The 17,813-nt window shown below is 29.6% G+C and overlaps 1 protein-coding gene across 1 annotated transcript; it reads right to left on the bottom strand.

Moving 5' to 3' along the window:
* Positions 1–9,216: 9,216 nt before the first annotated feature.
* On the bottom strand, positions 9,217–12,643 carry LOC107637539 (uncharacterized). Its single transcript, XM_016340945.3, has 6 exons — positions 12,327–12,643; positions 11,962–12,038; positions 11,693–11,729; positions 11,186–11,333; positions 10,960–11,101; positions 9,217–9,568 (listed from the first exon to the last, which is right to left on the bottom strand). Exons 1-6 carry the CDS (start codon positions 12,583–12,585, stop codon positions 9,350–9,352), a joined length of 882 nt encoding a protein of 293 aa, XP_016196431.1. The 5' UTR covers positions 12,586–12,643; the 3' UTR covers positions 9,217–9,349.
* Between the last annotated feature and the right edge of the window lie 5,170 nt (positions 12,644–17,813).

The raw sequence follows: 17,813 nt of genomic DNA, 5'->3' as shown, positions 1-17,813 counted from the left end.
TTCTATTCCATATTGAAATTCTTGAGCCAAAAAAATGTTTGTTATTCAAGAAGCCAATTGGAATTTGGAAAGATACTTCAAATCATATGGAGGTGCATCAAGGCAGCAACTATTTTATTGACATGATGAAGATGGTGAATTTGTGATCATGTCCATATTGTGATTTTGTCTTTTACATATAGGGGTGGCAACGAGGCGGGTAGGGACGAGTTTTTGTTCTATCCGACCCCGCCCCGTCCTATAATAACCTGCATAAAATTCGTTTCGCTCCTATCCGGAGTAGTAAAAAGCTGAACCCTAATTCGCTTCTGTGAGTATCCACTCGGCCCCTATCTGCCCTTATCATTATTAAAATCTAATAAATAAAATAAAATTTTAAAATTTATATAACCATCATTACATACATAACATAAATTAAAATAAAATTTTAAATATGATACAATATTATCAATTATTTTATATATATTACACATATTATATATTAAAAGGGATAAGTACTTTTTTCGTCCCTAATCTTTTTTTTGTTATTAAAATCATCCTCAACGTTACAAAACATTATAAAATCATCCTTCTCTACATCAATTTTATTTTTTTGACCAAATTACCCTTAACAAATAATAAAGATAATATTAAAAAATAATAACAAAAAACAAAAACTCCCCTACCCCATCCCCACCCGCCCCCGACCCCTCCCCCTACCTCTTCGAACTCCCGTGTTCCCTGTTCCCTTCCCATCCCTTCCTCATACTCCTCTTCGAACTCCCCATTTCTTAAACCCCAATTCTTCTTCTCAAACTTAAACAAAACACCCTCCCCCTTCAGCCAATTCAGCAACAACAACCACAACCACAAAAACAAAAACAACAGCAACAACAAATTCAGCATTTTCAACCAATTCAACAACAACCATAAAATAAATCAACAAAAATTTTAGATTTAACAATTCAACAATCATCATCAGCTACAACTTCAGATCAAAATTAGAAATAATAGAAATTTTTTATGTTCTTCAAAAATAAAAAAAATAAAAAAAAGGAAGAACGAAAAGAGGAAGGAAGTGACAAAAATAAAAAAATTTTCTCCTACTGCTGCTGGTGCTGGCACTGTCGCAGGCACTATCGCAGCTGTGGGTGATGGAGCTCGAAGGTGATGGATGGAAACGAAGCAAGAGAAGCATGTGCGGAGGGAGGAATCGGAGGGAGCGAAGAAGCAGAGGAGAAGGGACCCACCGCCACCGTCTTCATAACCCACAGATCTGGCTCTGACACCGGTTGGCTCTTCCAGAAGATTTGCATCCTAGGCCATGGCCGCTCCGACAGTGAACGGGCTTAATCTTCTCTGCACTGCATGGAAGTGAAGACGAAGAAGATGAAGAAGAAGATGAAGGGTTGTTGTGAATGAGAAGAAGAAGAAGAAGAAAGAAGATACGAAAAGAAGAAGATGAAATGTGGGAACTAATGATGATGATAGATGGGATGGAATTTGGGGTGGAGAGTTAGAGAGTAGGAGGAAGGAAAATTAGGGGTGGGTTTGGGGTGGGGTGAGAGACGAAGAGATGTTGGGTGTGGGTGGGGTGAGATTTTATTTTTTAATATTATTTTTATTAATAGTTAAGAGTAATTTTGTCCAAAAAAAATAGAAAAAGACAATTTTATAACGTTTTGTAACGTTGAGGATTATTTTAATAACAAAAAAAGATTAGGGACGAAATTGATTTTGATCCCAAACCTTGGGGACGAAAAAAGTACTTATCTCTATATTAAAATTATATATTATATATATATCGAGGCGGGTAGTATCTAAACCCAGCCCCACTCCACCCCGCACAAGAATTCGCCCCGAACGAATAAGGATGGAGTGGGTACCCATGAATTCGGATGGTGTTGCCATCCCTATTTACATAGACAACCATAACTTTCCTTTTAACAAATTCGTTCTATCTATAATTTGTGACTTTGGGCTGATTATATTTTGTAGAAAGATAAGCTTAAAAAGAGATGAGGTGGACATGACATCAGTTTTCTTTACAAGTTTTTTGGGGGTCTGCAGTTGAGCACACAAGTTTTCTGTTTTTGGAGGGAGATCAGAGGGTTAGTTCAGAAAGCAGATGGGGCTTCTAATTTTTTGTTAAAATTTGGGCTTCAGCATATAGCATATTCCCACCAAAACTATAAACAGAAATCACGAGGCAGCAAATCAGACTACTTTGGTTCTACAAAGCTGCATGCATGATGAAGGTTAATGCATATATAAGATTGCGTTTAGTAATTAGTAGTAGCATGTACCTCATTGCAATTAGATAAAAGAAGCAGCAGAGTCCTAAGAGTCCGAATAACAAATAGTAATTTATTACAATATGTGATGTGTGAAGAGATAAATAACAAAATTTAACAATTAAGGGCCATGATTGGTAACACCTACTTGATTGCTTCCAATGCCAAAACCAAAACCCATCCCCATCCCCATTCCAAAACCCATTCCCATCCCATTACCGTTATTATTACCATTTCCCCCGCCAACTCCATAACCGCCACCTTCACCACCCATGCCTGCCCCTGCACCATAACCGCTACCATGACCTTCCCCTCCATTCTCACTTCCTTCACCACCACCACCGCCACCTCCTCCTCCTCCTCCTCCTCCTCCCATGCTGGTTACTCCTGCACCTGCACCCGCACCATAACCACTACCGTGACCTTGTCCTCCATTGCCACCACCTTCACCACCACCACCTCCTCCTCCTGCACCTCCTCCCATGCCGCCTATCCCTCCGCCTGCACCTGCACCAAAACCACTTCCTTGACCTTGCCCTCCATTGCTGCCACCTCCTCCACCCTCACCTCCACCTCCACCACCACCTCCACCTCCTCCAATGCCGCCCATTCCTCCACCAGCACCATATCCACTGCCGTGACCTTGTCCACCGTTAGCACCACTCCCACTCCCACCACCTTCTCCACCTCCTCCTCCTCCTCCCCCACCACTGCTTCCTCCATTTCCCCCACCTACTCCAAAACCACTACCTTCACCTCTCCCTCTCCCTCCACCTCCACCTCCTCCACTGCCACCACCACCTCCTCCTCCTCCACCAAGACTTCCAATGCCTCCCCCGGCACCAAAACCGCTCCCATGACCAAACCCTTCGCCACTCCCGTCAACTCCTCCTCTTCCTCCTCCTCCTCCTCCTCCTCCTCCTCCTCCTCCTCCAACGAAGCTCCCACACCCCCTCCAACTTCTATACGCACAGTTATTATCATCATCACCATACCTCCACCGACTGGGATCAGCAAAACCGCCACCATCCACATAACTCCCATGACCAATGCCACTCAAAGCACAAAGCGTGCTCAAAAGAACCAAACCCAAGTACAAACACTTATCATTAACACCCATCTTCGATTCTCGCAATCTTAATTTGCATTCACAATTCACAAGCAGAGAATATATATAATTCAAGTGCTTTTGATTTTGTTGCTTGCATTGCATTCTGCTCCTCTTTATATAGCATGTGACATTCGCTAAAGCAACTCCTAAACCTCATAATTGAGTCTGAAAAGTGAAGTGGATCACTGTCTCACTCACTAGACAGAATTCAACTACCAAGCCTACTAGAAAAGTTTCAGCAAGTTTCTAAATTAGTCAACCATGGCCGACACCAAATATTACAATAATTTACCTGAATTATATCACACCTATATATATTATCATTAATTTCTCGCTACTCTAATACAAATCCAACAATATAGCTTCATATCTTGCATTTTAATACTAATTATCCCGAGCTTGCTGGGCAAACAGCGCGCTATAATATTACATATTATGTGTAGTGGAGTAGGTATAATACCCTTATTTCGAGAGATATTAAATCAAATTAATTTAGTACTTTAATGATACATACATACATAATTGACACTACATATGCATGTGTCAATCACTAATTAGCTTATTCCTTTGATTCTAGAATGTAATTAACTGCTTCTAATCTAATCTTCCCCCTTATCTTTAATTATTGCAAAATACTGAATATGATTATCATAATGCTATTTTTTTAATAGTCTATACTAATAAAAAAAACATGAAAAATTATACCTGTAATATTTTTTTAAGAGTTTTTTTTAATTTACTTAATTTTATTAAATAAGAATTTTTTTAATTTATTTAATTTTATTTAAACTTTTTTTTCATTTATCTTATGCTATTTTTTTTAATATTTTAGATACAAAATTATAATAAATTTTGATACTATATTATAATATCACTTTTTCAAAAACTTAAACGATTAAAAAAAATACAATATAAATAATTATATCTCTAATAACAATAATCATCGATTAGTTGGCCTTATAAGCAAAATGAATGCCAAATCGGCCAAGTGATTGCCATGTGACCAGTAACCAATCAATTCTCGAGTTTTGGCTGCTTAACTTTCTTTTTTGTAGTGCCAAGTTTATTATTTGATTTATAATCGTCATTACATATTCTTGTATGAATTTAAAGGAGAATATGTTTTAATTTCATGCATTTTTATAGTAGGATTTATGAATAAAAACCAATATTTTTTATTGTCTTCTCTTCCATTATTGTTGCATTTTCGGATAATTTTCACACTCTATAATTTATTTCTTTTTTTTTAAACATGAATTCATATAAATAAATTGTTAAAAGTGTAATAATGAAAGGCTTTTCTGTTTGGTTTTGCAATGGCTTAGCTTGAACACTTGAAATTGTGCCTAACGAACTACAAGCAAATCCCACTTGTAGCACTACTGCAATTTCATCATTGACACCAAAAGTTTAAGACAGCTTGGCTTGTTGGTTTGATCGATAGTGGCAATCTACCAACAAGCACCAAATCTTTTGATATATCTTTGCATGAATTAAACAAAGAAAAGTACTTATTATTCCTAATATTTATTGTATACCACTTTAATCAAGCATGTGATGAATCGTTGCTATTTTAAATTTTGTCAATAAAATTTTCAGTATTGTAGTCAATGTGATACAAAATATATATATATATAGACACTATAGAGAAAATAATTTCGTTTCAATAATAGTTACTTTAATTTTAATTTCTTTAATTTAATATGTACCAATTCATAAGTATTGTCAGTTATAATTTTTAGGCGTCTGCACTATGGAAACCTCATTATATAATTTTCTTCCCGAAATAAAGCAAAACAGAAGTCAAACATTTACTGGTAAAGAATTAAAAGAATAATAAAGACTTCAAGAGACCTGATTAATTGTTTATTTGGAGAGCAGATTGAAGTATCTGCATATGGAGTGTATATAGCTCTTATCATGTGTCTCAAGATCATTGTGTTTTATGCACATGCTTTCTAGTGTTCTAAAATTTGACGCATTTTAATTAAAAAAGCTAAAGTATGTATTATGTACAACGAAGGCAAGTTTTATAATCTCCAAAAAAAAAAAAAAAATAAATAATCAATTAGGAGCAGCATATGTAACATTTTTAAATTACAGATTTTATTAAAAGCTGTTTCAGGTTAATGATCCTTCAAAGATCTTACTTATAATGGTAAGAGAATATTGTTTATCAAATTCTTCTGAATTTTTTTATGATAGATAAATCTTAATGAATTAAATTAACGTCCAGCTACTCCCACTTCTGCTTCTGATCAATTTTATAAAATTTTCTTCCAGGTGTAAGGATATATATATAAACCCATATGATAATCAGCGGGAAAAAATATTTGTATATATACGCATACATATTGGTGTTACTAATTTTTAAAAAAAAAAATAAGTGATTAATTTATTTGATCGATTAGTTTTATCTGACAGCTATTCTCAACTTATGACAAATTTTAATTGGATCTTTCTTTTATCCTTCAACAGTGTTTATCATTAGTCATTTAGTATTGTTTTCAATTTTTTTTGTCCCAAAAAAAGTATTGTTTTCAATATTTTTAGTGTAAAAAGAAATTAATATTACCTTAAATATAAGATAAATATATAAAAATATTAATTATTTATTATTTCTCTTTTATAATATGAAACTTATATATGTTTTCACCCGAAATAATATATATACCAGGACATAATTCAATATAGTGAGGTTTCCATATGTATATCTCCTTCACACCGTATAAGTGCAGTTTCACTCTTTCAACTACCTCAAGACGGGAGTAGTAAATAATAAAAGAAAAAAGGATAAATAAGTAATTTTAATCTTTTGATTTATAGGTATTTTTTTGAAAATTTAAAAGTATATTTAAATTATTGATTTTATTAAAATTTAGACACTTCAATCTTTTTATTTATATCCAATAAAAAATTAAAACATAATTTATGTTGAACTCATCTAACTAATATACAAATACAAACGTAAGAAAATTTTTAAAATAAAATAAATTAGACTCAAATATCAATATGTCCAAATTTTAAAAAGTCAAAAATTTTAATATATTTATAAATTTTTAAAAATTTAAATATCTACTAGCTAAAAAATTAAAAATTTATTTATTTTTTATAATAAAATAATAAATCGGTAATGAGATTTGTACATGTGACTAGACACTTGAGAGAAAAACATAACTATTAAAAGATATAATTAACTTGTTGATGCGAACGCAATTTTCATTATTTTTTGTGATTATTTTAAGTAAACTTTCAAATTATTAGTTTATGCTGTTGAAAATGTTTAGACAAATTAAATATGTTAGTATTTGAAAAAAAATTGATTAGTCGATCTTATGTTCTCTAATTACAATAATTAAATATATGTGGTGCAATCAATTTGAATTGATCAAGTAATTAATTTTATCCATTATTTAAGTGAATGTCAAAAAATTTAAATTTTATAATATATATATTAATTTATTGATTAATAATAAATTTTTAAATAAAATTTTAATTTGTGATAATTAATTTTTTATCTGTTAAATTAAAAAATATCGTGTATATATATATATATATATATGTATGTGTGTGTGTTTTTTTTTTTCAATTACCAATTTACCATGACCTCATCTCATGTACCACTTTCTAAATAGTGCACTATTTTCGAATATTAGAATTGGGTGAAATATATATTAATTTGTGAGTTTTCCAACTTATGCAAACTAAGGTGTCAGTGCCACATGAAATGCAAGGAGATGAGGTTGTTAGGAAAGTTCCAGTAGTCTTCCATTTTTATCTTGATATTAGACCGCCTTAGCAATTGCAAGTGGAGTTAAGATTTAAGAATAATGAGAATAATGTCCTCTAATCTCTAATTAATTAATTATCATAAGGGGTTGATGATGAATGATGATGCTCAAATTTTGCAATTATCAATAACTATGGGATTGGTTAGTTTTTGTAAGTGATGAGCGTACCAATGTGTTCTAAAGCAGACGGGTTAAGGCCATTTTATGTTTACATTCATGAAGAGTTGAAGACTATTTTGGTATATTTCGTAAATTTACATTTTATATTTTACTTTTTTTTTTCATTCTATTTCTTCACCGTATGTAAACAAGCCAAGGGATTGCATCAAAATTTTAACTATTTTTTACATTTCTTTTCATTTTTCTAGTTTTTACCACATTTATAGGATACTTTTTTCTTATTGTATTAGTTTTTTTTTTCGTTAAAGGCAAAGAGTTTCTTAAGTGGATTAATGAATTAACTATTAAATATTTATTTCTTTGGTTCATTAACATTGTTGAGATTAATATATAACAATAAAAATAATAAAAAATTTAATTTTAAAGTATCAATAGTCCTAATAAAAATTGAATAAAATACAGATAATTAAGCATTATATTACTATTGATTTTTTCTATTTTTATTTCATTGACTATAATAATTAAATAGAAATTAAATTCAAATTAAATAAAATAAAATGCACATACAACAATAATAAAATTAATAATTTTGTTGAATTTTTTATTATTTAATTATAATAATAAAAACATGGACTTATTTCTAAATGTTAACAACAACATTAGTTCTTACATCATTTATTATCAAAGATTCTAAATAAATTTAGATCTCTTTAAAAAGGATCCCACATCCTCTAAAATTTATATTGTCAGTTCAATAAATATTATTACTTTAGAGGATCTCTTGTCCTTTGAAAATGGTAATCATAAAACATTAGAAAAGAAAAAAAGAAAGAGAAAAAAAAAAAAAACCACAAAAAAAAGGAGGAAAGAAATTGTATGTAGCGTGGAATTTCGAAGTCATGGGCGCAGCCCATTGACAACGTGTCCACCAATACCCCCACCAAAACCACTGCCTAATCCGCCACCAAACCCTCCTATTCCACCACCGTATCCACCACCACCACCACCATATCCAGCACCACCGCCGCCACCACCATAGCCAGCACCGCCGCCGCCACCACCACCATAGCCTCCATTATTATTTCCACCTCCATTGCCGCTACCATATCCACCTCCTATGATGACACCACCACCACCACCACCAGAACCGCCTCCAAATCCTCCAGCGCCTCCCATTCCGGCACCAGAACCACCGGCGTATCCGCCACCGTAGGCCTGCAAGAAACGATATGGCCTTTGGTGGGGAGATCCATGAGTAGTAGCCTGCAAGAGTGTGGTACATGATGTTATTGTAGCAATAAAAGCTACCAAAAGCAACTTGGAAATCATGATTACCATACTCATCAATTAACTACTAATTAATCACTAATCAGATGCTTGCTCGCTCTTCAACTCCTAATCTCCTATCTATGTATATATATATATACAAATAGCACAACACTCAGAATTCAGGAGCCACTGGCTATGTATGTTCGTTATGCCTTCAATTTTGCCGTTGTCCCACGTTAATTGCATGTGATCCAATTTTGAGAGAGTAGGATAGTATTTATCAAATTAAAATATATAATTTTCCTCTAACAATTTTTTCACAAATGTTTCATGTTTTATTTTTGCATTTAAAGATATATCCAATTCTCGGAACTTATACCATCTATTTCCAAGAAAAATGTTTGGTAACCAAAAAATATTAGCCAAAAACAGCCATAACTTTCTTTATTTAGCTTTTATTAATTGTTGCGACAATTAATGAATGCTAAATAAAAAAAAGTTCCGGTTATTTTTTTTTTGTATACCTAGCATTTCCCATTTGCAATTGGTTCAAATTGACCGTAGCTATTACATCCCAATAGACGAAATAATGAAGCAGCAAATATAGTTAATTACTAATAAAACACTAATTAATATATATTAAGTCCATCACATTACTGCGTATATAGTGCTGCATATACTCTAGTTGTTGCAGCAGAAGGGGGAACAGATGAGAATTCAGAAAGGTAACATTAATAATGTTATGGTAGTATATTAATTTGTTCTGGGGTGGCCCCTCATGGGGCCTATGCCATATGATGATGATGTGATAAAGAAAGCTTGAGCTCAAGGGAGATATCATTCCTAACTGGACTCATCATCTGTGACAGAGACGCCATGTTGTTTTTTCCTTCATCACACACTCTCACTCTCTTTCCTTTCTCGCTTCTGTCTTCGAATCTGCTACTTGTACCAATCTCTTCTGATGATGACACCTTTCTACCCCCACCATCCTTATTGTTCCCCTGAAAAATATTTTATATATACAACATCAAATCATATATTTTTACAAGGAACTCTATCAACGAACAATGATTTTATATATATTCAATATATGTATATCTTATTTATAGCAAACTTATAGGCAGTAATCATAATAATTATTATTAAACTTTGAGAATTAATCAGAGTTTTACAAGTTAATTTTTTAGTAGAAGTAATTTTCTATTGAGTAGTGCTAGGGAGCCAATGGCCTAAGCGTACAATGTGTACAATGGGCTAAATCTTTGATTTATGAATAAAATGAACATCACCTATACTATCCAAAATAACCATCCGAAAGTTTGAACTCTTGACCTTCCGGATCTGAAACTCTAATACCATATCCTGAAACCACTCATCCCAAAAACGTAACCTGACAGGATAATGTAACACTAATAATCATATCTCTAATACTTTCTAAACCTTCATTAGGTCATTGGCTCCCTATACTTTCTCTTTTCTATTTGAGTTTATATTTGTTGTTGATTTGTCTAATTAATAATGAGTTGACTTTGGTCATTTTGTGCCCTTAGAGGATGGTTTAAGGAAAGAGTGAACAAAGAAACACTTTTACCTTCTTCGGGGTAAATAGTACGGTAATAGTTGTTTATTGTAAGAAATAAATCATTATTATTATCTATCAAAAACAAGTATTATCCTTTTATGAAAAATAACGTGACTACTAAAAAATTAGCTACTTATTTTATTTTTAGAGACGATAAAAATAAACGTTAATATATTCATCAGTAATTATATATTAATTTTTTATGTTTTATTATTAAAAAATTTTAATAATTATAAAAAATATATAATAATTATTATAATATATAGTAATAATAGTAAATATATTATTACTAAAAAAATATAAATTAAATAACATATATAATAGTTATTATATTATTATTATTAAAAGTTTGCTATTAAAAATTATTTTTATTATAATGTATGGAAAATATATATTGAGATAAGTTATTTTTTCTAAAAATTTAAATCGATAAAAAGAGGTATATAATTACATGAATGGTTATATATCTAACACAATATTTTACGCAAGAGCTTTTCTTAAAGTTGTTAGAACTTTTTGCATAAATTTTTTTATATATTTTGTTGATTTTATGCTAAATCTTTTTTGAAAATAATAATAAAATTCTAAATTTTTATATCATAAAAATTCTGATACTAAATTATAATTTTTTTAAATTTAAATTAATAAAAAAATACATGAATAATTATATATATTCTTTATTTTGTGACATTATGCATGCATTTAAAATTTGAAAGAGTTATGTAAAAGAAAACTATTTAAAAAGCTGAATTTTCTTCCAAAATCATTATTGTAGATGAAAAACTACTGAGGAGGAGGAGGGATTATTACTTGGGCAGTGTGGGGTGTGAGAATATCTCGGAAAATGATGTAAGTGTGAGTCTTCTGTTCATCATTCTCCTTACAAACTATAATCGACTGATTACTCCCTAGCTTTGCATAATTCTCAGACTCTTGCTGCTGCTGCTCATTCCTGTTTGCATAACATATTGTTCAACTTTATTTTTAATTTTAGGGCCAGATGTGAATTAAAAAATATTCCTAAAATTAGAAATACCAAAGATCTTGGAGTTTGGTGCGAGCAAATTCTTCGGTATAATGACTAATTCCACAACAGCTCCCTTGCAGAAGACTCTGTTGACCGTTCCACCTTAATGAAGAAAGCAGCAATTCTTGTGATGCCGTTATTTTCTTCTTCCTTTCGGCTGTTAATTAATTAATTGAATCATGTATATATATTAGTTAAGATAATTAATTGATTTAGCACCAGGACTAAATTTGGAAGATGTGGAAGAATTGAAGAAAGAATAGAATATTTTTTACGTAACGTAGGTTTGATTTTCTTTGGTGACGGAAAAGGGGAATCAAAATAATTATCGGTTATGGTGACGCCACTATATATACCTCTGCTTATGATAAATATATGTAATTTCCTGAATTGTACCAAACAATATGTCTAATGCCCTATACGGCTAGTTATTTTCTTGAATTAGAGATCTCTCTATACATGCTTGCTTATTAATTAACTCACTCATGGCATGCCACAGTAGTGCGATTTATATACCTTGTTTCATCTCTTCCTGCTTCACGCTCCTGTACATCTGTCAATACATACAGATACAATTTACTTCTAACTTCAAATTAACTATTCATGCATGTTGCCTAACTAAATTCAAATAAATGATATTCGTATACCAAAATCAGCTACTACTATATTTGTGTATAAATATATGTGTGATTTAATTTATTTCTAATATGTATTTTATACTAGTGACTGATTTTGGTGGCTGATTTTGGTGTACGCATAGTTGATATATGAGAATAGATACCCACCTGTAGGTGGCTTTTAACATGAGATATGGTAACCCCCTTAACATTCATTAGCTGCATAACCATCTTTGGCGTCGCCCCTGCGTATAATATAAGTGTCCATTCAAAACAAGAATTAACATGAATTTAATTCGTTACCAGAAAATCAGTAGAAGGAATTAATTAATTCATTAATTAAGAGTAAAGGAAGAATGGAATAATAATAATAATAATGTTGACATCATGTATGTACAGAGCCGTGTCTTGATATCTATCTCAAAAGAGGATTACAAAAAGAAGACGAAAACTCAGGTAAAGTCAACTTCACGTGAAGTTGATATCTGAGTTTTCACCCAAAAAGAAATAATAATAAAGATGAGAGCGCTTACTATCTACTCCTCCAAGCCTTTGAATTGCATGCAGGAAGCAACGGTGGAGATCTGGTGTCCAACAAATTCGAGGCATTCTGGATCTTACATAAGGCCTAACCATTGGTGCCTTCAAGCTTAGAGCTGTTGATAAAGGCTCAACACTGCTAGCTAGAGAGAAAGAAGAACAAGAAGAAGAAGAAGATGACGACGACGCTGACATACTTGTAGTTGGTGAAGCTTTGACGATTATGAGAACGCGCTCGTCTTCACTCTTCATTGAACACTACTAATTGAAGTACATTAAATGTTTACTTTTGTTTTGTTTCTTTCTTAGCTTCTCTCTTTCCTAATGAAGGATGTGTAGGAGAGAGAGAATTGAAGAAAGTGTGAATGTCTTATGAAGAAACAAGAGACAATAAATACTAAGCCAGACCCTACTCTTCCTCGAAGCCCTTGTCTTTTAGCGCTGCTTTTGTGTTACCCTCTGATCTCTATACAAGCCTCAGTTTTCGGTCCTAGACACTTTCGATGGATAAAAGGAAAACAAAATAGGAATTTCAGACACCCTAACTCAGAGATACCCAGTTTTTTCAAATATATATTATTGTACTTTGTATTCCTGAGATCACGTTATTATCTTCAAATTTTAGAGAAAATGTAACGATATATTTAAATGACAGAGATAATACTCATTTTACACACAAGTTTCAATTTAGTTTTTGAAGTTTTATTATCTTTATTTATTCTTTAAATTTTTTGAATATGATTCCTGTTAGTTTTTGACTAAACGGTAACGTAAATAGTCAAATACTAGAGTGATGATTCCGTAATATTCAAATAGTTCAAAAATAATATTTTAAGTAATTTTTTATTAAAATTTTGTTCCTAAACAAATGATATAACGTTGTTTTTGAACTATTTAAACGCTACAACCAAAACAGCGTCATTTTATATGTTTCAATATGATTTTCGATTATTTTTGTCCTTACTCCATTAATATTTATGTGTCTCAGATTGTCCCAAAATTAATATGAGTCATGTTCATATAATTTAAGAATTAAATAGAGACAATTAAAATTTTAAAATTAAATTAAAACTCAAAAACAAATTCAACAATCAAATTGAGTATTATCTCTTAAAAGATATTTTTTTCTATTTATAAAATATATATTCTCTTCGTTTATAAACAACATACGTTTTAATTTACTTAAACCAAAAGAATCCATAATTATTATAATTATTTTTTATTATGGAAAACAAAATACCCAACTCATTAATAAATACGACTGATGTGACAAACAAAAACGCTTATGTAGTGACTTTCATTAAACTGATTGATATGTGTGAGAGAAATTTGTGTTGTTTTAGATTTGGCTTAATATTTGTTAGAGGATTATTTGTGTTGTTTTATTAGATTGAATCCGTGATTAGGTAATGAGTGGTTAATCAGTTAATGGTAGTGATTTGGGATCATCCGTCATTTTCCATAGGGAATTAGGGATGATAAAATAGACTACACGTTTTATTTAGCTCCGTCAAAATAAAATATGTCTAAAATATTAGTCTATTCTATATATATATATATATATATATATTTTGTGGATTAGCCGCCAACACACTTAACTCTTTTTTAATTATAAAATTAATTAAAATTAGTCTAATAAAAATAATAAATAAATATCTAATAATAATTCAAAAACAAATTAAAAATATTTAATTACAACACATTGTTTCAATTTTTTAATTTTCAATCTTAATAGAATTATTGTTCATCATAATGTTATTAAATTATTACAGAATAAAATAATAACAATTTTCAATAAATAAAAAAATACACAAAAAAATAAAAGATATGTATTTTAAAATTCTAATTTTTAACTTTTGTATATATATTTTTGTAATTCTTATTTTTTTTCTTAAAATAATCGCGTTAGTATGTTCTGTCCTAAATTATAACCTATGATTTTTGCGAAACATGCTTGCCATTTTTTTTAATTTAGTGGACTAAAAATTTTGGTTCAATCTATTTTTTTGCCGATTTTATGAATCGGTTTGGCAAATTTAATTGTCTTTCTATCATTAACTCTCTGTACTTATTTTATGTTAGAAATTTTTTTTTGGTTTGGCAAATTTAATTGTCTTTCTATCATTAACTCTCTGTACTTATTTTATGTTAGAAATTTTTTTTTGTTATTAACTCTCTGTATTCATTTCATGTTAAGAAAATTAAGATTCATAATTTAAACATTTTAGAAAATTAGGGTTGACAGTGAAATATTAGAATTTGTATTTAAAAAATTATAACATTATCATATCAATTTGTATTAAGATTTATAATATAAAAAGTTAAAGACAGTAAAAATCTTGGAAAATAGTTTGTATATATATTTTTGTAATTCTCATTTTTTTCTTAAAATAATCGCATTAGTTCGTCCTGTCCTGTATTAAAACTTATGGCTTTTGCGAAACATGCTTGCCTTTTTTTTTTAATTTAGTGGACTAAAAATTTTGATACAACCTACTTTCTTGGTTGATTTTGTGAATCGATTTGGCAGATTCGACTGATTTTTTGTCATTAACTTTTTGTATTCATTTCATGTTAGGAAAATTAAGATTCATAATTTAAAATTTTTAAAAAATTAGGGTTGACAATGAAAAATTAGAATTTGTATTTAAAAAGTTATAACATTGTCATATCAATTTGTACTAAGATTTATAATATAAAAAGTTAAAAGACAGTAAAAATCTTGAAAAATAGTTTGTATATATATTTTTGTAATTCTCATTTTTTTTAAATAATCGCATTAGTTCGTCCTGCCTGTATTAAAACTTATGACTTTTGCGAAACATGTTTGCCTTTTTTTTTTTAAATTAGTGGACTAAAAATTTCAATACAACCTCCTTTTTTGGCTGATTTTGTGAATCGGTTTGGCAGATTCGACTGATTTTCTGCCATTAATTCTTTGTATTCATTTCATGTTAAGAAAATTAAGATTCATAATTTAAAAATTTTAGAAAATTAGGGTTGACAGTGAAAAATTAGAATTTGTATTTAAAAAGTTATAACATTGTCATATCAATTTGTACTAAGATTTATAATATAAAAAGTTAAAGACCGTAAAAATCTTGAAAAATAGTTTGTATATATATTTTTATAATTCTCATCTTTTTTTCTTAAAATAATCGTGTTAGTTCGTCCTGTCATCCTGTCGTCCTATATTAAAACTTATGGTTTTTTCGAAATATGTTTGCCATTTTTTTTTAAATTTAGTGGACTAAAATTTTCGGTACAACTTAATTTTTTTGGTCGATTTTGTAAATCAATTTGGTAGATTTGACTGATTTTCTGTCATTAATTCTCTGTATTCATTTTATGTTAGGAAAATTAATTTTCATAATTTAAAAATTTTAGAAAATTAGGGTTCAGAATTTGTATTTAAAAAGTTATAACACTGTAATATCAATTTGTATTAAGATTTATAATATAAAAAGTTAAAGACGGTAAAAATCTTGAAAAATAATTTGTATATATATTTTTGTAATTCTCATCTTTTTTTTCTTATAATAATCGCGTTAGTTCGTCCTGTCGTCCTGTATTAAAACTTATGATTTTTTGGAAACATGCTTGTCATTTTTTTTTTAAATTTAGTGGACTAAAAATTTCGGTACAACTTATTTTTTTGGTCAATTTTGTAAATTAATTTGGTAGATTCTGCCATTAATTCTTTGTATTCATTTCATGTTAGGAAAATTAATTTTCATAATTAGAGTTCACATTGAAAAATTAGAATTTGTATTTAGAAATTTATAACATTGTCATATCAATTTAACGAAAATTATCTCGGTATTTTTTATTATCACATCAACCGTTTCGATTAACGAAAATGGTCATTTTTCTATAGTAAATATTTTTGTGCAAATTTAAAATTATTTTTATCATTAACAAAATTAGAGTTATTATCGATTTGATAATTCAAAAATATTTTTTAATTTGCTTTTATTATTACTTTTGGGGTTTTCAAAAATGGCTTGATGATTGGGTGAAAATTAAAGGTTAAAAAAGGGAATGTGCCGTTGTTCCGACGGAGAGAGTCTTTGTGATATCATTTTCTTTAGACATTCCTTCGGTCTTTTCCTGACATTCTTTGTCTCTTGAGGAAAAGAGAATCAGCACTCTCTATGCATGTTTATTATTGTTACAAATACTATTGGAGAACAACATACCAATACAAGTAAATAATTGCATAGTAATTAAGGAAAATAATAAAAGAGAAAACAAAATAAACATAGACTTTAATTTAATTTCTCTTTTAGTACATTAACGAAGTACGCGACAAAAAAACTTATAATCTCGTATTAACTGTTTAATTCTTCTCATCGTTAGTTCATTTCAAACAAGTTCTTTTTTATATTATTGTTAAAAAACAAATATATTTGGCCTTGAAATTTTATACCTACTCTTGATCTATAATTATTTTTTAGTGATGTTACAGGTATAAACATTTTTAGTTAAGTTTAACTAAGTTAATACAAGTCTAATAAAAAAATAGCACATAAAATTTTGTACATAGCAAAAATTTTGCCAATAGCATAAAAATTTTAACTTATATATAGTATAGAAATTTTTGTACATAGTACATAAATTTTTGCTGCGAATTTAATTTTTTGATTAGGTGATGAGTCGATCTTCTGAATATATGATCCTTCAAAAATTATTGTGTTGTACATAAAAAATTTTCTATGTTGTATGTATATTGTTGATTGGACGTCAATGTTTATTAGATATAAATATAATTCTTCAAAAATTTTGTATAGTGTATCAAAATTTATGTGTTGTACACTAAATTTTATGTTATGTGCACTAAAATTATGTATTTTGTTGGTTGAGTGTTAATATTCTATACATATAGGGTATCAAAATTTCTATGCTCTAATTTTTTGACATATATAAAAAAAAAAAAAAAGAAGATGAAGAAAAAAACAACGATGATGATGATAAAGGAGGATGGGAAAGAAAAAAAAGAGGGAAAAAATTAAACAAAAGAAGACAATTGAAGAAGAATAAGAGAAGAAGACGATTACGATAACAGTGATGGCAACATTGTTGAAGAAGATGATAATGACAACGACAATAATAAAGAAGGAAAAAGAAGAAGTAGAAAAGGAAAAAGATGAAGAAGTAGAAGATAACGCGTTTATACATATGTTTGGACGTCTAATTTTATTGATTATTTTTATGTTGTTTAATTTGGTAATTTAAGAGAGTAGGGCAACACATTTTTAAAGAAAAACATATTATCACTATGTTGATTTTTAAGGTATCGTTTGGTTGATATTTCTGTCTATTAAAAATATTGACACACTAACACATGTATATTGTTTATTTTATGAGACACAAATTAAAGATAAATATCTATAAAAAACATGTATTTTGTATCTTTTAAAAAAAATGAAAACACAAGTATGTTATTTGAGATATAAATTAAAAATATTTTTGGAGAATTT

Source organism: Arachis ipaensis, chromosome B4 (genome assembly GCF_059453495.1).
Source record: "Arachis ipaensis isolate K30076 ecotype BB chromosome B4, ASM5945349v1, whole genome shotgun sequence".
Lineage (NCBI taxonomy): Eukaryota > Viridiplantae > Streptophyta > Magnoliopsida > Fabales > Fabaceae > Arachis > Arachis ipaensis.
Note: the sequence above shows the minus strand (reverse complement) of the source record. Positions and strands in the feature narration are given on the sequence as shown.